This window comes from Syngnathus leptorhynchus, chromosome 6 (genome assembly GCF_054491065.1).
Source record: "Syngnathus leptorhynchus isolate UIUO chromosome 6, UIUO_Slep, whole genome shotgun sequence".
NCBI lineage: Eukaryota > Metazoa > Chordata > Actinopteri > Syngnathiformes > Syngnathidae > Syngnathus > Syngnathus leptorhynchus.
Genome location: NC_141200.1, coordinates 1,550,817 through 1,574,400, shown reverse-complemented (window position 1 = coordinate 1,574,400; position 23,584 = coordinate 1,550,817). Strand labels below are relative to the sequence as shown.

At 45.3% G+C, this 23,584-nt stretch overlaps 2 protein-coding genes across 4 annotated transcripts; both read left to right on the top strand.

The window, feature by feature from the left end:
* Positions 1-2,360: 2,360 nt before the first annotated feature.
* LOC147055141 (aldo-keto reductase family 1 member D1-like) lies at positions 2,361-4,522 on the top strand. The gene is made up of 9 exons (XM_085913858.1): positions 2,361-2,855; positions 2,932-3,099; positions 3,181-3,297; positions 3,404-3,481; positions 3,569-3,691; positions 3,803-3,912; positions 4,022-4,187; positions 4,293-4,375; positions 4,445-4,522. Exons 1-9 carry the CDS (start codon positions 2,763-2,765, stop codon positions 4,485-4,487), a joined length of 981 nt encoding a protein of 326 aa, XP_085769984.1. The 5' UTR covers positions 2,361-2,762; the 3' UTR covers positions 4,488-4,522.
* A 325-nt stretch (positions 4,523-4,847) lies between these two features.
* Positions 4,848-22,180, top strand: mon2 (MON2 homolog, regulator of endosome-to-Golgi trafficking). Of its 3 annotated transcripts, XM_085913857.1 has the most exons (36): positions 4,848-5,429; positions 7,546-7,609; positions 8,197-8,324; positions 8,854-8,985; positions 9,079-9,126; positions 9,166-9,208; positions 9,339-9,436; positions 9,587-9,712; positions 9,851-10,045; positions 10,272-10,396; positions 10,659-10,798; positions 10,915-11,068; positions 11,132-11,322; positions 11,420-11,501; positions 11,575-11,756; positions 12,205-12,317; positions 12,498-12,602; positions 13,048-13,128; positions 13,208-13,281; positions 13,369-13,459; positions 13,817-13,918; positions 14,909-15,019; positions 15,199-15,374; positions 15,456-15,618; positions 15,705-15,998; positions 16,083-16,281; positions 16,376-17,019; positions 17,196-17,339; positions 17,823-17,840; positions 18,688-18,816; positions 19,532-19,722; positions 20,967-21,027; positions 21,123-21,246; positions 21,324-21,531; positions 21,591-21,673; positions 22,004-22,180. In XM_085913857.1, exons 1-36 carry the CDS (start codon positions 5,322-5,324, stop codon positions 22,165-22,167), a joined length of 5,091 nt encoding a protein of 1,696 aa, XP_085769983.1. In that variant the 5' UTR covers positions 4,848-5,321; the 3' UTR covers positions 22,168-22,180. The 3 variants fall into 3 exon arrangements, with proteins under 3 accessions (XP_085769983.1, XP_085769981.1, XP_085769982.1); XM_085913855.1 differs by having other exon boundaries at positions 9,079-9,208; XM_085913856.1 differs by lacking the exon at positions 17,823-17,840 and having other exon boundaries at positions 9,079-9,208.
* Positions 22,181-23,584: the final 1,404 nt, after the last annotated feature.

The following is a 23,584-nucleotide window of genomic DNA, read 5'->3' as shown; positions in this document are numbered from 1 at the left end:
TTATTCATTAAGTTAGTAACAAACATCTACAACTAACAAATATCTCAAAGCCAAAGAAAAAAAACCTGGTACCATTTCTTGTATCATGTCTGCTCACTCATTGGTTGAGTAAATTCATCATCATTGTGTCACCTTTATGTTTACACAGCTTTAGCAAATGACCAAAAAAAAAACACATATCCTAACTAGAGCCCTAACTTTAATTGGCTGACAGTTGATTTTTTATTTTTTTTGCATTAACCCAACATAAGACAAATATAATAACATCCAAACGCTGCCGCCACAACCCCCTCGAAAAAAACATCGGCAAAAATAGGATGAATATTCTTTGTTCTGTAAAGTAGTAGCAGTTCAAAATAATAATAAAATAGTCATTTTTAAAACAATGTTATTTTATTGCTGCTGTGCTAGCTCTAGACACCAAACATGCCAGTTTCCACTTTGTTGCAGTGTTGCGTCCCCCCACCTTCTTTTTTCCCTCAACCTTCTCCTAAAAAAATAGTAATCGTGACACAACAAAAATAGTAGCGAGCCTGACCCTGCGCGCCAAAACGTAAGCTGTGCTCACTTTTCCTTCTTATTTATTGAAATCTGCAGCTGTAGCAAAGTAAATATAAATCAGGCCCAAAGATGGTGAAACCATGCGCACGTGCACTCGCACATGCACACCAGGATCTGGCAGTAGGGGGAAAATAGAATTACTCAGCCACATTTTAAATATTTTGTACCAACTACTGGCCCTCTGCAAATTCAATCAGCCTGCTCCACTGGCTCTGGGAACTGTGACAGCGAGAGGGCGGACGATGGGCTAATCGCAGCCACATGTCTCTCGACATCTCACTCAGGTTTTGATATCGGGACGCCGCAAATAGCAGCAAGTTTGACCATCTTGTTTTGCCTATGGTTGCCTGAAACAAAACAAGAAAAAGCAGTCCCAATAGTTGTGATGGACCTTATGTGACCTCAACAGCAAAGCCCATCCCGATTCCTAATCTTATCTTTTCCTCGAGAGGCTTCAGAGATTCGCATCGCTATTGTAAATGAGATGTGGCCCATGAATGAATGCCAGGCTTCCATCATTTGGAGCAGCTTTGCGTGCCTGTTAGCTCGCAATCTAACCAGAAAATCAGCAGGGGTGAGCTGACCTCCGAGCTCCTGGCCGGAGGAAATCGGCCGAGGTCACATTCAAACACTGTCGATCTGGCCGGCGTGGCTTTGAAGCTCAACATAGCTTGTCTTGCCACGTTTGTGTCAGTCGGCCAATAGCAAAGACCCCCCCCCCCCCGGTGGTGTTGCGCAAACACTTGATGGGGAACTTGTTAGAAAGGGAACGAGGCGTTAAGTTGCTGTTTACAAAGCAGACGTTGACGTCAAATCAACTTTTGCCAGATTTGCGGTGTTTGGATAGCTGGTGTTTTTGTCCTCAAGGGTCTGACGTGAAACTATGTGGGAGTATTATTACATTGCTTTTGATGATACTGCCATGTAATAATTGCAAATGCCAATTGTAATCTTTTTCACACGGAGAAACTGCAACATCAGCGTTTGCGTTTCACACAAAACTCAGTAAACCGAGTCCGCATCCTGCCTGAACATAATTGGTGTCATAAAAAAAAATATAGAGAAAGACGGGCCCGGACGGTTTGCCGATGACGATTTTTGTCGAAAAATAAACCGATGATGGATTAATTTGCCGATTATCCTGAGAAATATAAAACAACTGCATTTTAATGTATGTCATTATAATATGCATAATTAGGGGGACTACAAATATGGCTGACAACTATGTCACTCGTAATAATTGATAGTTTCCTGGTGTTTTAATTCCACCTTTGGCGCATATTGAGAGTGATAAACAGAAAATGTTACCATATTCAAACAAATTCTATTGTTCCTCAAGTAATGAAAAGTAGCGTGACATCATATTGCGCGTTTACCAAATATGAACCTGATGTGCGCATCTGTGGCAGCATACTACCGGTCCAGCCAAGTTTTTTTTTTTGTTTTTGTTTTTTTCAAATGAGGATTAGTTCGCTTCTCTTTATAGAAAACAGCCTCTTATTGTCACTTAGCTCCAGTATTTCGAAAGGGGGAGATAATACAAGTATGAAAATTCGCAGGCAGATGGTACCACTTGGATTTGTTTTCCGTCGTAGAACTGCAAATTGTGTCAGACAACAGAGAGGCCTCGTAAACTTTCCACTGGTTAAACATGACACAATTGCCATCCGATATACGATCCGGACCAAATTTACAAGCATACGTGTCTCAGTGAAATCAGATTAATCACTTTGTTGCTTGGTACGCTGAGAACAGCTTGGTCCCATCTTTATTTTTGGGTTTTTGTTTCCACGTCAGTGTTATTCTTTGAGTCGGAACAAAAACATACTCTGGACTAGACTAAACAACCTGACTGGCGAGATACGATCACATGGTTTTAGCAAGTGTTGGCTGAGTCTCCGCCGCTTTTATTTTCAGCTCCTCAACCCAGTGAAATGATCACCCAAGTCTTGAAAGACAAATTGTACAAAAAGGCGAATTCATTAGTCTACTCCTCATAGCCACTAGGGGGCGCATTTTCCAGCTATTTCTGCTATAACATGCTATCAGTATTTCTACTGCGTAAGCACTAATAAAGTTCAAGCTTATCGTGTGTGCAAATAAGGACACGGGAGTTCAAGGTAGGGTTCAAAGTTCGTTCGCCAAGCACTCAATCCACTTTTAGGGGCTAAAACAGCGCACATCTTAATGCAAGCAAGACAATGAACCTAACAGCAGAGAACCACAGGATTGCTCTCAGAGATGGCAACCAAATCCCCTTACTGGGATTGGGCACATACGGAGACCCTCGGACAGTGAGTCGAGTGTTTGGATTTTTTGCTAACAAGCCAGAAGCTCTCAAATGTTTCTTCTTTCTCCCTCTCCACCTAGACACCAAAGGGAATAGCTTTGGATTGTGTCAAGCAGGCCATCGATGTGGGCTACAGGCACTTTGATGGAGCTTTGGTGTATTTTAATGAGCATGAGGTGGGTCAAGCCATCAGGGAAAAGATTGCTGATGGAACTGTGAGAAGAGAGGACATCTTTTATTGCGGCAAGGTAATTTTAGTACATGCTGTTAATTTTTTTTTTTTTTTTTCTTGAATCAAAACATGTTATATATGTCATGTCATTTTCCAGCTCTGGAATACCTTCCATCCCCCAAAGCTAGTGAGACCAACTTTGGAGAAGACCCTGAAGGCACTAAAACTGGACTATGTGGATCTCTACATTATCGAACTTCCAATGGCCTTTAAGGTTGCAAGCACACTTACCCTTTGAATGCCAAAGTCACTACATTAGGTACACCTGCACAATCAATAAGAGCCAATACAATAATAAAAGGCCTTTGATTGCTTTTCAGCCCGGGAATGAATTCTATCCCAAAGACAGGAATGGAAAGTACATCTACCACCACACAGATCTTTGTGCAACTTGGGAGGTATTGAATGGATTTCATTTCATTTTTTTATATGCATGAATTCACGTTGGAAGTTCTATCGGTTGGTATTGACCATTTCCTGTTTAGGCTTTAGAGGCGTGTGTAGACGCAGGCCTTGTCAAATCTCTGGGAGTGTCCAACTTTAACCGCAGACAACTCCAATTGATTCTCAACAAACCCGGCCTGAAGCACAAGCCCGTATCAAACCAGGTGCTACAAAAAAAAAAAAAAAAGAAGTTTTTTTTTTTTTTTCTGTTTCACGTTATTGAAGTTGGACTTCTCTGCTCATTCAGAAAAACAAACCTGTGTCTCCTTGGCCAGGTGGAATGTCATCCTTACTTCACACAGCCCAAACTTCTGGACTATTGTCGTCGAAATGACATTGTTATCGTCGGCTACTGTCCGCTCGGTTCCTCCAGAGATGCATCCTGGTATGTGCGGAGATGTTTTATTGCCAGCTTATATAGTATTGTGGAGAAAAGTCGGTTGTCATCTCTCGCCCGATCATGCATTGTTTGTGAGCTGCATTTTCCGAAACAGGGTCAATCTGAAATGTCCTCCCATGTTGGAGGACGAGTTGCTCGTGTCCATCGGGAAGAAGTACAACAAGAGTAGCGCTCAGGTGGCTCTGCGCTTCAACGTCCAACGAGGAGTGGTGGTCATTCCCAAGAGCTTCAACCCACAGCGGATCAAACACAACTTCCAGGTCTGTGCAGCGATACTTAGAGCTAAACATGCAGTACTACTACTTTGGAAGGACCCACGACATTGAGGTCAGCTTTGAACAGGCAGTTCGTCGGTTTCATTCCAGATATTTGATTTTTCACTCACTGAAGAAGAAATGAAAGCAATTGAAGGGCTCAACAAGAACATTCGTTTTGTGGAGCTGCTCATGTAAGAAACATTGACTTTGTACTCTTTCATTGTCTAGAGTTACATGTGTGCGTTGTTGTCATGACACAGGTGGAGCGACCATCCGGAGTACCCGTTTCATGATGAATACTAAATATTGCTCGATTGGAATAAAACAATGGGCTACAACTTGTTGGCATTGTGATATGTGACTTTGATCAATCTTTGATCAAAAAATGAGACAAATTTGACAATGTCAGTTCTAAAGTAGACCAAGTACGCACACTAAGCAGCACCATGTCAAAGGTCATTTAAGCATAAAATTATAAAACAGTGTTTCATTCATTTTATTTTATTGACTGATTTTTATTTATTCATCATATTTTATTCATGCATGCATTTATGCATTACTGTTATTTTTGATTAAAAGGTATATTTTGTAATGTGTTGCTGAAAGATGTATATCAGCTTTATTCAGCAGGGGTCGCTGTGGCTATTTTGATGAATGGCTCAGTGTTTACGGAAGTGTGAGTGACGTGTCACCCACAGAGCACTGATGCATTGTGGGTAAAGAAGAAGCCAAGCTAACGGCGGCCGATGCCACTTACGTCGCCCCCGAACGCTATTTGACAAGTACAGTCGATGAATGAAGATACATTTAAAAGGGCGACATGTCATCTTAGTTTAACCCCCGCCCTTGCTTTGTGAAAGTGGACTTATGTCGGCGTCGTCGCCGCCGCTCTCCTGCGCACCGGCGCTCCAAGCAAACCAGACGGGGGCTCCCGTGCGGATCCACCGCGGCGTTTCCGTGCTCTTTTCCAGGGGAGACAAATAAAAATAAAAAATAAAGTCGCGGCGGATTATTAAACCGGGAGAAAGTGGATGGGTGGCGGCGGTGGTGATCACGTCCGCGCTGCCGTGCCCCGCGTCGCCTGACTGCTATTTCATTTCTTTTTTTGCGTCCGTCGAACACTCCTTGGGCTCAAAGATGTCGACCAGCAGTCCCGAGGCGGTGAAGAAACTGCTGGAGAACATGCAGACCGACCTGCGCTCGCTCTCCATGGAGTGCAAGAAGAAATTCCCCCCAGTTAAAGAGGTCAGTCTTAACATAGCCTCTATTTTAACTTCTTTTTTTTTTTCTCCCCTCCACAAGTGTAATCTAATCACCACCAGCGGGCCCTCCTGCTGGACGGGTCTGTGAAAAAGTTCGGCCCTAGTGCTTCATGAATAAGCTGCTTGTTCAAACGAGTAGGCTTCGTGCCACGTCAAACTGTGGACATGACTTAAGGATAGGGCCCGACCCTATCCTTGTATCATGTCCCCAGTCTATGTACCTTTTCTAATTTAATTTCCATCCATAATATAATCCGTGACCTAAAATGTCCCTGTGGTGATTGTGTATACCAAATAATTGTCAACAGATCTTTGCAAAATCAATTAATAGCTTGTCTGACAATAACTGGATGATTTATTATTTTTCTGGCTGCCAAAGTTTGAACTGTTTATAATTTAGTCATCCGCAAGAGGTGTGGGTTGTTTTGGCAAGCCACATTGGTTTCTGTCCAAAAAGCAGAGACAACGCGCTTACAAGTTTTCAGATTTATTTATATTTTTTTTCCCAGAGAAGGTAGGGCTGTCTCTCAGCTGTCTCGGTGACAAAAAACAACCCAAATTGATGAGAGGGTCTAATGACTCCATCATTGGCGTATTAAATAAAAGTGTGGGTTGGGTAATCATTTCTCAAACGATTCGATAGTGACAGCCTTAATTAAACGCTGCGTTGATGTTGACTTTCATGAGAGTGATGGCGCAGCGGCTCGCTCGTCTCCACTCCTTTTCAGGCAATTTATATGAAGGCGAGCGTGAACAGTAAGCCTCCCTGTGCTTTGAGAATGTTGGTTACTGTTGTAGTGTCGCTCAAGCTGACATTTTATTTTGAGAAAAATTTCCACGTACTTGTAAAGTTGTTCCATATTCTTTCATTCCCCTTCAATTATCTGTTCTGTTGTGCCATTCCTCCACTTGGTGTGTGTGTTCGTGTGTGTGTGTGTGTGTGTGTGTGTGTGTGTGTGTGTGTGTGTGTGTGTGTGTGTGTGTGTGTGTGTGTGTGTGTGTTTGTGGCTATTGTTGTGAGTCACAGAGGAGACAAGGCAGCCTTTATGACACCGCAAAGCTCCTCAACAAACACAAATCCTCTTTATCGTTCATTTGCTTGGCTTGTATCACTCCACAAGGCTGCTTAGAAAATCATTTCTACTCCGCCCAGCCTTAGTTGAGTCTGTTTCCTACTCATTATATCAACGACTGTATAAAAAAAAAAAATTTTCCCCCCTTCATTTTCCAAAAAACATAAACAAGTCAATTGATGGAACAGAATATATTTGATCGCAAAAGTCTTCAAATGGAAGAGAAGGCTCAAATTTGAGCAACATGTGGAAGAATTTGAAACACTGTTGACGTTGGTTAACGTGTAAAAAAATAACAAGGTTTGTCTTGGTTCCAGGAATTTGCTGAAGTTGGACTCTTTCATCGGTGTCTGTGTGCAGCTTCCTTGTCAAATAGATGAGCAGACGGGAATCACTTCTGCTTTCAAATTCTTCCCCAAATGCGCTCGTATTGTTATAAATAACCTGAGGGCTCTTGTGTGACGTCGGTAAAAGCCGTTCACAGGCAACTGGAAAGCTTCAAACGCCACTTTCTTTCTGAGCAAGTGGTGAGAGTCGAATCCCTGAGTTTTCCTTTGGGCTTCTGTGGAAAACAAAAAAGAAAAAAAAATCACTTCTTTAGAATTAGAACACCCTCAAGCTTGACTTAAATTCAAGCATCAGTTCAAATTACTCACTATTGCCCTCGTGCAAATGCCAAAACACAACTTGGGTTACCGTGACGACCCACTTTGTGACTTTTCTGACCCTTGTTGTAACAATGTCTCACCACCTTACAATGACATTTATAATCATTGTTTTGATATGTTACATAGGAATGCTCTCTGCAGAAGAGTCAACAGTGTGAGGAAATAACTCAACAAAATGTTGCCTCATTTAAAAAAACAAAAAGTAGTTTGTGGTTTTTCCTCCGAGGTTCATGTCCATCTTCAAATTATACCACGAAAAAAGGTTTACTATGGCAGCGTCTCTGTATGAAATGCTGCTGTGCTTTTTTTTTTTTATTGCACTTGAACCCAATTTCTTTCTTTCTTTTCTCCCCCTTAGGCGGCCGAGTCTGGCATTGTGAAGATTAAGACAATTGCAGCGAGGAATACCGACATACTCGCTGGTGAGTGAATCTGCTCACTCTTGCTTGCCGGGCGGGCCTCGATATCCTTTTTCAGCCTTAAGTAGGGTGCACACTACATTTTTTTTTATTTTTTTTTTAGGGCAGCTTAACCAAACTCGACACACATTCACTGGCGTCTGTTGTTTCCTATACTGTCAGCCATTTTGGAGCATTTTCCTGATACTTCAAGATCCACAGAATATAGTCTTTACCAGAAAAAAAAAAAGTTTTGACAGAATTTGTTCATCTTTTAAAAATCAACTGTTGAACTTTGTTGGTTTGGCGAAAAAATACGTGCGGAAATTTGGCCAAATGTCGTATCGACTGCTTGGGTGACTGCAAAAGGATCAAAGAGGATCTCGCAGAGTGGAGCAGAACACGTAGAGGGATCTTCTTTGTTGTGACATTTCAAGGACAAGGCTCTCCCTCAGATTTAAGATTTGAGGCGCTTTAAACAACACAGCTAATTCCGATCTCACTTAAAAGGAGAACTTTGAATCGAACAACAGGTCGTGGGTCCCCCTCTGTGTCTTGGAATTCCCAAAATACTGAATGACGTTGACTTTTTTTTTTTTCTTCCTCCGCAGCTCTGAAGGAGAATAGCTCCGAAGTGGTGCAGCCTTTCTTGATGGGCTGCGGCACCAAAGAGCCTAAAATCACCCAGCTGTGTCTGGCTGCCATCCAGAGGCTCATGTCCCACGAGGTGGTTTCTGAGGTGAGGTTGGTTGGACAGGCGACCTCCTTCATGCAAATGCAGACAGCACACCAAGGCTGATGGCTGAGGTTGTTGATCTGGCCCAAGGGCATTCTGTCATGACTTATTTGTGTCATCCTGATATACCCAAGGACACACACACACACATAGCTTTTGTTTTGAATCAGGTGTTCCTAATTTTGTGGACACCGAGTATATGAGTGCCCTTCCTGATAATTACTTACACTTGAATAGTTCAATCAAATCAATTTTAATGTGTCACATAGACAATCCAAATAAATGCTAAATATAATTAATTTGATTTATGAAGGCAAAAAAAAAAAAAAAAAGAATCTCACAGACACCAAAGTTAAAACTCACACCGGCAGCCATTAAAAAAACAACAACTGGCCACTCTTGAGGGACTGCATGAACAGCTGCGGCACCCATGAAAGCACAGATATGTCAGCATCACGTCAAATGAAGCGCACAGCATCATCTGCTCCTTTTTGCACACATGACAAACCTTTGGTGGCATTATTTGTCCCAGGCGGCGGCAGGCAACATCATCAACATGCTCTGGCAGCTGATGGAGAACGGTCTGGAGGAGCTGAAGCTTCTGCAAACGGTGCTGGTACTGCTTACCACCAACACGGTGGTCCACGACGAAGTACTTTCCAAGGTCGAGTCACGCCCGCACGCACACGCAATGCTCACATTGAACTTGTGTCACATGAAATCAACATTTGCATGCTGCTGTCGTGTGTTCTTGCAGGCCATTGTGCTTTGTTTCCGTCTCCACTTCACCAAGGACAACATCACCAACAACACGGCGGCCGCCACCGTCCGGCAGGTGGTCACCGTGGTCTTCGAGAGGATGGTGGCTGAGGACGAGCGTTTCAAAGGTTCCGACTCGAAGGCCGGGGAATGGGGCTTATGACTGTGTTGTTTTTCTTTTTGTTTGTTTATTTTTTATTTTTTTGTTGCATTCCAGTTATTGTCACAACTTTTCTATCAATTCTGTGTTTGTCTCAGGTATCGTGGAGCAGCCGCCTCCCGTCCAGGGCAATACCAACAGGCGGTCTGTCACCGCCTTGAGGCCGAGTGCCAAAGACGCATACATGCTCTTCCAGGTACGTCCACAAGGGGGCGGCAGCTACTTTCACAGCTGTATGCACTTTTGACATCTCTCTTGACTGCTCTTCATCTGTGTAGTTATGTATACAACTTGCAAATAGCATCGCTCGTCATCTTGCTAAACACACCGCCCCACCCTTTTTCAGGACCTGTGTCAGCTGGTGAACGCAGACGCCCCCTACTGGCTGGTGGGGATGACGGAGATGACGCGGACCTTTGGCCTGGAGCTGCTGGAGTCGGTCCTCAACGATTTCCCCGGGGTGTTCCTACAGGTGCTTCCGTTGAAGTGTTTTTATTGATCTGTTGCTACATCTGTCACAGCAGTAGAGAACATGGATCGCATGTATAAATATTGTTTGCTAAGGAAAGGAAAAAAAACAATCTCTCATGATCAGTTTCTTCTCTTTCAGCACCAAGAGTTCAGCTTCTTGTTGAAGGAGCGCGTGTGTCCGCTGGTCATCAAGCTCTTCTCCCCCAACATCAAGTTCCGACAGGGCAGCAGCAGCGCCGCCTCGCCGGCTCCCGTGGAGAAACCCTACTTCCCCATCTGCATGCGGCTGCTGCGCGTGGTCTCCGTGCTCATCAAGCACTTCTACAGTCTGCTGGTACGAGCGTGCCAGAGCTGCTCACTATGGCTGCCGTTCTGGATCAGAGGTTTCCTCAAGAGGGGAAGCTCATGTTCTTAGTTGAAATGGTGAAACGATTACTTCTCATCGAGGTTTTTCAAGAGAATGATTGAATATAATAATAATATTGTAGCTTGGTGTTATTTGATGGTGTGGGTGCCCCCCCCCCCCTCCCATCTTCCTGACTTGCATTTTCTTTCTCCAGGTAACAGAGTGTGAGATCTTCCTGTCTCTGCTTGTAAAGTTTCTGGATGGGGAAAAGCCGCAGTGGCTCAGAGCTGTGGCCGTGGAGTCGGTACATAGGCTGTGTGTGCAGCCACATTTATTACGGTAAGCGCAGGGTTTTGCTTAAAAAAAAAAAAGAAAAAGCATGAAGGGGTTTACAGACTAGTCAACTTTCCTACCAATTCCCGCTATGTTTTTTTATCGTGACTGAAAAAGATGCCGCAAGCTTTGACTTGACTTTTAATCACATTTAGTATCGTCTTAAAATCAGAAGTCAAGCCAACCCCTTAATGGTAATAAAGTGCGAATGAGTCACGGATGGGTAGTCCGTCCAAAAGTCATTTTTAAATCCCTCCTGTTGTTCTAGTTCCTTCTGCCAATCGTATGACATGAAGCAGCACTCCACCAAGGTGTTCCGAGACATTGTCAATGCCCTGGGCTCCTTTATCCAGTCCCTCTTCATCGTTCCTAATGTGGGCAATGCGTCAGCTGTCGGCGCACCAGCTGGTATGATGTTGGGCTCTTTTGAGACCTCGCCATTTACAAATGACTCTTGCCATGCTTGCCATGGATATTCATTTGTTTTCATTTTAATATATTAAGTCTGCTACAAACCTTTTCAGGTGGCTCGGGATCAGGTCCCCAGAGCACAGTTCAGGGCGGTCCAGGCCCAGGGGGCGTCAGCGGGACCCTGACTACTCAGGCTGCATTTGAATACCGCGGCACCTGGATCCCACTGATGACCGTCAGCACCCAGGGCAGCGCCAAGGCCACCTAGTGAGACACCACCGCTCTGTTCGTGCCGCACGTAACATTCCTTAACGTTCACATTTCCGCTAGCCTGGAGATGCTGGACAAAGTGGAGCCGCCGTCCATCCCCGAGGGTTACGCCATGTCGGTGGCCTTCAGCGCCTTGCTGGACCTGGTCCGAGGCATCACCACCATGATTGAAAAGGAGCTGGCAGCGGAAGAGGAGGCGGCGGCTGAGTCCAGGGAGGCTCAGCCCGACCACGACTGGCAACCACCACCTGGTGAGACGTGAAATGTTGTTGGGGATCATCTTCTGATGTCAGGCTGGTTTTTGGTATGATGGGCATTCATGATGGTCTTCTGCCTTGTGTGTCTCAGGAGCTCATCTGGTGTGGGAGGAGATGGTCAGTGCCTGCTGGTGCGGTCTGCTCGCCGCCTTGTCTTTGTTGCTGGATGCCAGGTAAATAAAAGAGCGCTACCTTCAATGAAGTCCTTATGCGTCAAGTACACCGAGCATGTCCGCTTGTTTGCAGCACCGACGAGACGGCCACCGAGAACATCCTGAAGGCCGAGCTGACCATGGCCTCGCTCTGCGGTCGCTTGGGCCTGGTGACTCCGCGCGACGCCTTCATCACGGCCATCTGCAAGGCTTCTCTCCCGCCGCACTACGCGCTAACCGTTCTCAGCAGCAACGCCGCCAACTTGTCCAGCAAAGGTAACGAAAGCGGATACCGAAAAATGACTTCATGTTTGATGAAATTTGCGCCTGCAGTCATGCGTATTGATGTTAAATTAATGAGTTTTTCGTATCCTCGTGGTTTGAAGTGTGCGCCATTCAGCCGAGTTCCTCGCGTAAACTCTCGGCACGCGGCGCTCCCCCGGTGCCCGTCTCTTATTGCGGTAATCCATAACGTTCTGCCGTGACTTCTAATGAAGTCGGCGCCTGGGGAGTGTTCAAACGTGCACACGCAGCTTCTTTCAAAAAAGCCCCCCTCAGACGTTTACTATTTGCATATTAGCTTGTATAGATAAAGCCGGCTAATTGGTCTGCGCATGTTGAGTTGATTAAAAGAGCTTCTCCTGCAGGCTTTCAGTGTTTGTTATAACACAACCCATCTTGTGTGTGTGTTTGCGTGTGTGTGTTTTTTTTTTTCTTTCTACAGCCTACTCAATTCAGGGCCAGAATGTGCAAATTATCAGCCCCTCTAGCGAGTCTCATCAGCAGGTGGTAGCCGTCGGGCAACCACTCAGCGCACAGCCCCAAGGAACCGTTGTGGTAGGGAAATACCGTGTCATCATTTTTGATCGACAGACGTAACCGAGGATATTTTTTTTATGTTAGGGATGCGTCGATGGCAATCATAATAAGAACAACTTAGGACAGTGACTTTGTTTGGGTCTTTGTTCCTACGTAACGGACGACGTGAACGTTTCTCACTGTGCGTTTGTGTCAAAGCTGACGGCCAAGAACATTCAGTGCATGCGGACGCTGTTGAACCTGGCCCACTGCCACGGCGCCGTGCTGGGCACCTCCTGGCAACTGGTTCTGGCCACACTGCAGGTACAGCCACCCACCGTGCTTTAAAAAAAAAAAGAGAGAGAGAGACCGGTTTCACTTATTTTGATGTTAATTTGAAGGTGTTTTCACACATAGTCAGGTTTATTTATATCGTCTTTAATCATAGGAACATTCATTAAAATGCATCGAGTAAAAGAAAAAAAAACTGATAATCACTAGTTTTCCTCGAAAAAACTGAAAAATGGTGAACACACACGGTGCAGCAATACACGTAGGCAGACAATATATGAATAGGCATCTATTTTGTCTCTACAAAAATTCAAATATTACTGCATCTTACATTGTGAAAAGGTTTTGTGTGTTTATTATACTGACCCCTGGTGGCCAGGGGTTGAAAACACAATACAAAGTCTTAAGGCCTTTCTACAGAAACACTTTGAATTTTAATTCAATAAATAATAGTTCCTTATTGTGGTTCTGCTTCTAGCACTTAGTGTGGATCCTGGGACTAAAGCCAAGCGTGGGTGGTGCCCTCAAACCGGGCAGAGCCGTGGAGGGACCCACTACGGTACGCTTGGCCTGCAACATTCTCTAAACGCCTGTGACGGTGCATTTTCTCAGCTTGATTTCATCTGTACCCCGTTAAGGTTCTGACCACGGCTGTGATGACCGATTTACCTGTCATCTCCAACATTCTGTCCAGGCTTTTTGAGAGCTCCCAGTGAGGACCCGTATTGTAGTACCTAATCCCAATGGTATCAAATAAGGCTATCGTAACCCAGATGTCTGTATGCGTTGTGTGTTCTAGGTACTTGGATGATGTTTCCCTTCATCATTTGATCAACGCTTTATGTTCTCTTTCGCTGGAAGCGATGGAAATGGCCTACGGGACCAACAAGGTATTGAGCATGCGTGTTTTGTCAAGAGTCAGATACGGCTCGCCGCAACATTTTACGTGGCTCTCAAAGACATTGTGCATCATATGTCTTTTTTTTTTTTTTTGTAATTACCATTAAAAAATTTTTAAATAATTTTTATTTTTAAATATTTGATTTGATCTCAGTATTTCATTTTTAAATATTTTAACAGTTTTTATTAGTCTCTGTAGCCTATACTATATATACACAATATGAGATGTTCATACATTGATTTGGGTTGACAATTTGAATGGCCTTTTCAAACAAACTATGACTGATGCGTCATACCTAAAAAAAAAAAAATGAATCAAGGTACAGCCAGTCTTGTCTCGCACGCAGGAGCCGTCGCTGTTCGCCGTGGCCAAGCTGCTGGAGACTGGCTTGGTGAACATGGATCGCATCGAGATTCTCTGGAGGCCTCTGACTGGACATTTACTGGAGGTAACATAAAACGCAATATTTGACCCCATCGCTGTTTTTCTGTTTGTGTCTGCGTGCTCAGCTGAAATAAGACAAATGTTTTGACCTTTCATATCAGGGAGTTGAGTCTCCCCTAGTGAGGAAAATCTTTGAACGTTTTTTTTTTTTTTTTTTTTCTTTATCTCCCCTCCTCTCTTTTGCATTCCTGTCTGTTTTGCAGAAGGTAAGTGACAACACACTCATCTAAACTTCCTTGGCCTTTCATTCTTTGTGCATTTTTTTTTGCTCTCTCCCCCGGTCCTTATCTTCTCCTTGTCATCATGCCGGGAGTGACATCGCTGCTATACTATGTGTCCACTGTGCTTAGTCCTCATTTTGCAATTTTTTTTTTTTTGCCGGCAAAGCAGGATCTGGCTCTATTTTTTTTTTTTTTTGTCTGCAGGCTTCACATTCATGTGCTCAAAAAACAGACAACAATTTTAAGAAACATCTCACCTATTTTATCTCTTTGACAATATTGATGAAGCCGTATCGTTCACATAATAGCATAATTGCCCTGTGCCATTTTTTCCCATTGCTATCAGATAGATGGATTATTAAAGAAAAGAAAGAAAAAAAACCTATTTGTAATTTTTGTTGCTATTGTGAGAGTAAGAATATCTTTTGGGCAATTATGTTATTAGTCCAACGATAGTCATCTTTAACACCTTTTTGTCTGTGTGGACACGGCGCCATTCTAATGTGCCTTGTGTGTCTATACAAACGTGATTTGATTACATTTGTATTTGGCAAGCAGCTCTATTTTATCATCATCCGTTTTGCTTCACACACACACACCACACACGCCTACGCTGAAATCTGCTGGGAAACGGATCGCTCCTTTCAACCTCCCCTGCAATCGGAGCCCATGCAGCGGCAAAACGCATACAAATCCACCTACGCGTCCACAAACACACACACACACACACAGGCGTGTTTGCATTTGTGCGTATGATGTGACGTGTCCCGCAGGTCTGCCAGCACCCCAACTCCAGGATGAGAGAGTGGGGGGCCGAGGCCTTGACGGCCCTCATTAAAGCCGGCCTGGACTACAAGCACGAGCCGCCGCTCGGACAGAATCAGGTAACCCAACCAACCCTCAGGTCCAACGCACAAAGCAGAGTATGCTCAGCTCTCTGCCCGATAGCAAGTGCCTTTGTTTAAATATGTATTTTTTTATTTAAATATTTACTACGTGACCAGAAAAAAAAAAAAAGAGATAAAACTAAACTATGCTACGGCTGGGCTGTGTTTCCTCCAAGCGACTGCAGCTTCTGCTGCTAAACCCGCTGAAGGAGTTGTCCAACGTGCTCCACGCCGACATCCGGCAAAAGCAGCTGGAAAGCGTGCTGCAAATCCTCCAGAGCCAGGGGGACAGCCTGGGCCCCGGATGGCCCCTCGTCTTGGGTGTCATAGGAGCTATTCGTAATGATCAAGGGTAAGCGCGCGCAGTCAGAGCCATTTGAATTTGAGCAAAACATTTTTTTGATATTGACCAACGTGTGGGATGGGTCCTCAGTGAGTCGTTGATCCGAACAGCCTTCCAGTGCCTGCAGTTGGTGGTGACAGACTTCCTCCCCACCATGCCTTGCACGTGCCTCCAGATTGTTGTGGATGTGGCCGGAAGTTTCGGCCTACAGAACCAGGAGCTCAACATCAGTCTCACCTCAATTGGCCTATTGGTGAGGCTTCCTAGGAAATACCCGAAATTGATGTCGCAATTGACTCCTCCCAATCTTCTAACTGCCGCTTCCTTTCCTGCCATCAGTGGAACATTTCAGATCACTTCTTCCAAAGGGGTGAAGCCATCACAAAAGATTTGGACAGGGAAGAGGAGGCCCAGCAGAAGCAGGCCCGGGAGAAAGGCGAGACCCTCAACAGGCCCTTCCATCCCGCCCCTCCCTTCGACTGCCTTTGGCTCTGCCTCTATGCCAAGTTAGGCGAGCTTTGCGTGGATCCGAGGCCCGCCGTGCGGAAAAGCGCCGGCCAGACGTTGTTTTCCACCATCGCTGCGCACGGCACCTTGCTGCATCAGCCGACGTGGCACATTGTGGTTTGGAAGGTAGACAGAAGAAGCAGCTTATGTTTATTTTTTAACAAGATTCTTGCTCCAATGTCCCAAATCTTTTTATTTTTTTGCCGCCAGGTGTTGTTTCACTTGCTGAACTGCGTCAGGACGTCGTCCACCACGGCGGACAAGGAGAAGATCGAATCCGGCGGCGGGAACATCCTCATTCACCACTCGCGTGACACAGCAGAGAAACAGTGGGCCGAGACTTGGGTGCTGACCTTGGCCGGGGTCGCTCGGATTTTCAACACCCGACGCTACCTGCTCCAAAAATTAGGTGAGTCCCGACAAAAATATAGCCAAGTAGTAGTCGCTGCGTTGGTCCTAATGGCCTGAGGAGGTGACAGAGTTTTGTTTCCATGTTACTACAGGTGACTTCTTTGAGGCATGGGAGGTCCTCCTGACCCACATCCAGTCAGCCGCACTTAGCAAGAACAATGAAGTGTCCCTCGCCGCCCTCAAGAGCTTTCAGGAGATCCTTCAGATCGTTACCCCTGCAAAAGACTCGGACAAAGCGGGCGACGCGTTTGCCGCTATGGGCGTCCCGCCGGTCCTAATCGATCCCCTCTCGGCGTCCGGTCCCGGCAGACCGCTGGTGCGTTCGGATTCGCTGGTGGAGCGGCTGACCTGCTACAACGGCGCCGAGCTGCAGGCCCCTCCGCCCGGGGAGGAGTCGGCCTTGGAGGACTTAACGTTGTGGTGGTCGGCGTGGAACACGTGGTACCGCACGGGAACGGATAGCACCAGGCCGCCTAGCGGCCAGACGGAGAAGCTCTCCTTCATCCCCAGCCAGCCCTTCCTCACGGCACTTATCCAAATTTTCCCGGCCCTGTACCAGCACATCAAGGCCAACTTCAGCATGGAGGATTTGAAGAAGCTCGGGGTCATCCTCCACGGCGCCGTGTCGGTTCCCATCAGCAGCGACGCCTCCCCGTTCATTCTGCCCTCCTACACCGAGGCCGTCCTCACCAGCCTGCAGGAAGCCGTGCTCACTGCTCTGGATGTTTTGCAGAAGGTGAAATGAAAAAAAAAAAAAAAAGTTTTCGCAATATATACACATGACAATCTATTTCTCTTTCAAATCCGCGCCGCAACGAAACAGCGCGTGGGCCCCGCTTAATGATGCTCGGTGTCGTCGTCTCCTCAGTGGATGTCAGCGGTGTTTGTTTATGGCTTCCTTCCCCGCCGCAGGCCATCTGTGTGGGCCCAGAGAACCTGCAGGTCATGTACCCGGCCATCTTTGAACAGCTGCTACTCTTCGTGGAATTCTCCTGCAAGCCTCCGCAGTACGGCAGGATGGAAACCAAACACGTGGCCAATGCCAAATACAACCAGGTAACATTGGTTCGACAGTCAAAAACGGACTGATAATCGTGTGCGCCCCCTCCCCCGCCCCATCAGCATTGTGTGTTCAACTTTGGAAGTTCCACTTCAGTTTTCAAATCCAGCATGCGCTTCCACGTCGTTCTCATAACGCCGGGTAGACTGAGAGAATGACGCCATTCAGCTTTTCCCAGTACTAACCCCAGACCCCTCCCTCCGCCCCGATTTCGATCCGTCTCGAAATTGTTTAATCGAAAGGGTCAAACTACATTCCTGTCCCAACCAAACCGATGTCGCGGGTGGTCTATATCGCTCTTGTCCAACATTGTCCGGTCGCCGGTCAGACTGAATGTTCTCCCCCACCCCCCTCCCATAAATCTTGTCTGGATGACGTAACCTCACTGAGACGACAAACTAAATTGAACGTGAAACTTTAATTCCAATCTTTTCTCATTTTGTTTCTGGGACTACTCACTGACCGGATAACCGTTTTAGATCCAGCTCTTTGCGCCGGTGAGTTCCATCCTCCGCCCCCCCCCCCCCCCCTTGTATTTGTAATCTGCCGTGCTTGCACGACTGCTCGTGTTTTCATTCCAGCTTTTCCTGGGTGGGCGGGATGAGCGATGGCACAGCATGAGAGCTTCTCGCTCACTCCACATTCTAACCTCCTCCCAATGCTTGTGGTTTGCTCAGTGTTTGTGTGGTTCTTAAAGGCACCCTCCCCCCCTTGTTACAATCGCCACTGAGATCATTTAAACCCATTTGGAGCTTTAAATTTGGTTTTTCTTGATTGCACTGGTAGGGAAAAAAAAATCTTTTGAATTTTAATATTTTAATGATTTTATTATTTAATAAATATTTTGATTTTTATAACCATTTGAAACTTTACATTTTATTTTTTTCTTGATTGCACTGATAGGAAAAAAAATCTCCTTTAGATTTTTTATTTTATTTTAGTTATTTAATAATTATTATGATTGATACCTATTTGGAGCTTTAAATATTTTTTCTCTTGATTGCATTAGTAGGAAAAGAATTCTCCTTTCAGTCGCAGTCTACCTGCACAACCTAAAATATGCAGCTCGGTTTTGAGTGACACCGTCGTAGAGGTACTCGTTCCACATGTGTGCTTCTTGTTTGTCTGCGCCACAATAATGAAACGTGTTAAACTACCTCCCCGACGGTGTCATTATCTCGTCGCATTAAATTCGACACGAGCGTGGCGGCGATAATTGCTTTTACAAATGTGTGTGGAACTTTAAAACGTGCCTTATTAACTACTCACGCTTTTATTAATATAACACAATACGTGTTGAATAATTTTCATTTAATTTTTTTGGTGTGTGTGTGTGAAATGCAGGCAGAGTGGGTTGCCTTAAACTACGTGCCCTTTGCCGAGCGCTCCCTGGAAGTGCTGGTGGAGCTGTACCACAAAACGGCGTGCCACAAGGCGGTCATCAACGAGAAGGTCCTGCAGGGCATCATTAAGGTGGGGGCACTGAGGAGCAGAACTTGTTTTATGTTCACTGTGGTTTGGATCATCTCTTAAAGTGGCCAGCAATTTTGTAACAGGGTACCAATATATCACGAGTGTACTTGAAGAAGTTTTTGGTGGATCTTTACTTATCTATCTGGCGCCTTTCAATTTGACTTCACGATCAAAAGTAAATTTTCATTCCAGTGTAGTTTTGTCAGAATAACGCAGAGTCTGCAAGCGTTTGGCGAGCGCGCTCGCGGTCTGGTGAAATGATCTCCGTCAAAGCAGGCGTTTTCCATCTGCTGACATCAGCAAAATCTACGTTGGCCTCGCCGCGTCAGGTTTCTCTTAAAGATGTTATAAAGAAATTTCATGCGCAGATGTTTTTTAGCTTTCCATTTTCAGCGGCAAATCGAAGCTGTTCGATATATTTTCTTCTGAACGTTCCCAGGCCTGCATTTTTCTTCAAGTGCTGTTTCTAGGCAACGTCAAACCCAAGAGAGTTGATTTGCAGAAAAGCATCTCTGCAGATGCACGTAAATGTCAAGCCCGCTCCTATTTATCTCCATAACAACACGGCCAGCTGTTGCCTGAAAAGAGGACCGCCAAGAAATACAATTTTTCCTTGTAATGAATGAAATTGCAGCGACTCACCAAAATGCTTTCTGGCAGCATTTTCAAAATGGAGGCAGTTTCTCAGTCTCATAACTTCTTCTCGTCTCTTTAGACGCTGAGGATGCCTCTGGGTTTGAAGTACGCCTGCCCGTCCGAGAGCACTTGGAAGTTGGCCGTCTCCTCCCTGCTTAAGGTTTTGTCCATCGGGCTGCCGGTGGCCCGTCAGCACTCCGCCTCTGGGAAGTTTGACACCATGTGGCCCGAACTGGCCAACGCCTTTGAAGACTTTCTTTTCACCAAAAGGTACGGGCAAAAGGATATTTTATTTTCACTTGTGCTCTCAGGCTGGGTATGAAGATTTTTTATTTATTTATATAGGTTAGAGCGGCGAGTTCTCAAATGTAATATGTGGGCTCCCTGTAGTGGTAACAAAAAAAAAAAATCACAGCCTAAGTACTGTTCGCTTGTATTTAACTTTGATATCAAAAGGCTGAGAACAAGAGATTTACTGGAAATCCGCTATGGGATTCCTTCACTTATTTTTACCCGAAAGGCATCCGAGGGAGGGACACTTTGTGCCTTTCACTCTTTAAGTAGTATGTAGGTCAAATTGTCATTTAGATAAAACTGCAAAGCCGCTCCAAATCAATATTTTAGTGGCTTGCGGCAAAAGGCTTTTATGTAAAGCTTTTTCACTTCAGACATTTCTTTTTTTGTGTTTTCCTTTTGCCCATGAGATAGGGACTACTTTTTTCTATTAGCAACATTTCACACCTTTTACTGGTTTTGAGGCTTACATGTCTTAATATATATTTATATTTTGTTTTACTACCTGGCATCCCAAGTTACTGGCCTTCCCCAGCCCTGAACGTGACCGCTTTTCCACAAAAGCCATTGATGCCATTTCTTATTTTCCATCATTTAACCATCTAGCGTTTTGTGTCATGGCCGTGTGGCTTGGTTTCAAATTTCCATGTCTGCAAAAACAATCATGTACAACCGGCATAAAAGAGGAAGACCATCAAGTCAGGCTCTGCTGCAGCAGCAGCAAAGTGCATCTGTATTCCAAGAGGTTTTTATTTTTTATTTTTTTTACAGCAACGCTCTCAGCAGTGAAACACGAAACGACGCTCGTAAAGAAAGCCGAGGCTCCAAACCAAATAAATACACGTGCCAACTGTAACAAAGTAGTAAAGTGGTTCATTGCCGTGCAATCCGGCATGTGAAAGCACCTTTAAAGCCCCGTCGCCATCAACTGCTACATTCAGCAGGAATTCACTAATTAAATGAACCGAGAAGATTAAGACGAGACACTACACTTCCAACTAAACGAGCAATTCTTCGGTCTCTAAATTTCTTTTTATTTATTTATATATAAGATTGCATTAAAGCAGTACTTTGGTCTAATTGAAGCTCCTCAACTGACTTCAACAGTTTCTTGGCAGCACGGCGCCACTAGATGGCGATAAAATTCAGCTTTTGCCTTAATCGATCAATATTCCAGCTCATCCATGGCCAATCACACTCATTGTTAATGTGCTTTGCAGCTCGCCTCCTGATAACTTGTCCATTCAGGAATTCCAGAAGAACGAAGCCATCGATGTGGAGGTCGGTCCGTCAATACAAATCGAAATGCACAATATTCGACTTGTGAAAGACCCCGCCGTCTTTGTTTGTGACGCCATCCTTTGTTCTTCAATTAGGTGGTCCAGCTGATCAGCACGGAGATTTTACCTTTTGCCAATTTCATCCCCAAAGACTTTGTGGGTCAGATCATGGCGATGCTCAACAAAGGCTCCATCCACTCACAGTCGCCTTCGTTCACAGGTGAGATCTTTTTATTATCTCGGAAGAGGTGGATATTGGCGCACGTCTTCACCGTGTCCCTCTCTGTCTCCGGACAGAAGCTGAGATCGACGTGCGCATGCGTGAGGAGTTTTCCAAAGTGTGCTTTGAGACGCTGCTGCAGTTTTCCTTCAGCAACAAAGCTTCCACGCCGCAGGAGGGCTTCATCTCGCGCATGGCGCTCTCCGTTCTCCTCAAAAGGTCCCAGGACGTCCTGCAGCGCTACGTGGAGGACGAGCGCTTGAGTGGACGTTGCCCCCTGCCCAGGTATCCACCTGCCCCCTCTGGATTTTTATCTGAATAATTATACTGTCTATACTTGTCAGGCAACAAGTGACGGAGATCATCTTTGTCCTGAAGGCCATCAGTACTTTGATGGACTCGCTGAAGAAGACCCAACCCGAAAACGGTGTGTACCCCACGTTAAATATCAAAAGCTCCTCTTTTTAATTCCTCGGAAGAAAATGTGTCACAAGTACAATTGGGACCAACTCGACTTTCAATTCCAAGCTGGTTAGTTTGTTCCCAACAAGGTCACAAGTAGAAAATTCTTCCCCTTTTTTTATTTTTTTTTATTTCTCGGTAGATTAATTGGAGAGACTTTTCAAAATGGTGTTCTTGAGATGCCCTTCACAATGTTTGCGTGGCTGAGCTGAACTCATTTGCATTGTGCCTGCGGGGATGATTTTTTAGATTGCTTTATTGTGTGTCGTAATCCCCCCCCCCCCCCTCTCCTTAGTGGACGACAAGACGTGGGCCCAGGTGATCGCCTTGTACCCCACTCTGGTGGAGTGCATCACGTGCTCCTCATCGGAGGTGAGCTCAGCCCTGAAAGAAGCCCTGGGGCCCTTCAAGGACTTCATGCAGCCCCCCATCTCCAGAGTCCACAATGGAGACTCTTGACCTTTTTTTTTTTTTTAAACAAAGAAATCTTGAATGTGTCTTCTTGATCCAGGTGCTTTATAAGTGCACACACACGAACTCCACTCGAGCCACATCCACAGTGACATAAGGCGACCCAAAGTGACCTGAGAGGCCAAAGCAGATTGGTCATTGGCTGTCTGTCCCCGGTAACCTCCTCCCTCCCTCCATTTTCATAAACAGACTGACTACACTCAATGTACAGCGTGAGGTTGCCGAGGAATCCAGGGGGGGAGAAAGTTGGGCCTTGCTGGTCTGAAAATGAACACATTTTGACGATTTTATGCAAGGAAACAAATCCCAGCTGCAACATTCCATGTCATCTTGAGCCAGCCATCTGTGAAGGGATGTACGTACTGAAAATAAATGAGACAGTTCTAAAATCACTGTGCCTCACGCTCTCTCTGCCTTAGACATTAGCCTCTAAAACCATTAAATACTAGCCAATGTGTCATTTATGCCTGAGCCAGATGAAATCTGCCTGGCAACAAGTTGCCTGTGATGTGACCAGAAAAAAAAGCCCAAGCAATCTTTCTCCATCTTTTCAATCTCTGATCCGTCCATCTACAGAATTATCTGTCTGCAATTTCATGCCGTCTATCTACGTTATCATCCGACTGACTCTAATCTGTCCCTCCGAGTTAAGCGTTTCAATTCACAATCCAAATTATTCCACAGGTTGACTCCTTGTACTGAGCTGTGATCAGGTTTCTTGTTATCACTTTCACTCTGAACACAATAAGGGAGCATATTATGGAAACATCCACCAGATCATAGAATTGAAGGATCTAGAGGAAAGGGGCATTCTTTTTTTTTTTTTTTTTTTCAAAAGGGCTTTGCAAAAACAAAATATAAGACGATATGATTTCATATATGATTAATATTCTGCCATCTTTTCATGCTTTTATTGCTCCATCTGTCTTATCTGTCCAACTACCAACCCACTTAACGGTGATTGCGCGCGCACCCTGCTGGGGAGGGTCATACGAGGTGGATAGAGGGGGGCGGGGTGAGTAGGCTTCCGTGGGCGGGGCCTCCCTCTTTTATTTCAAGTCCACTCACGAGCGCGAAAGCTCCACAGGCTCACTACATCGTTCAAGCTTCATCACTGCAGTCGCGGAAGGACAAGATGGAGTCATCCTTTTGTCCACTTTGACGACATTTTCAAAGTCCTTTACTCCACGCATCCATCTATTTTTTATTTTTTTTTCCTCGCCTGTTGTTGGCTGCGTACTGGCTGAGGTAGTAGTTTGTGCTGTTGTTTGGGTTGTGACTGTGCCCGCTATGGAGATGACTGCGCAAGCTACTGCCTTGCTAGTGCTAGCCTCACGCTCCTCGCCGGGGAAAGAAGCCGCCGTTTCCCCTCCCGCCTTTTGACTCCATTTCCAGGTAAATACAA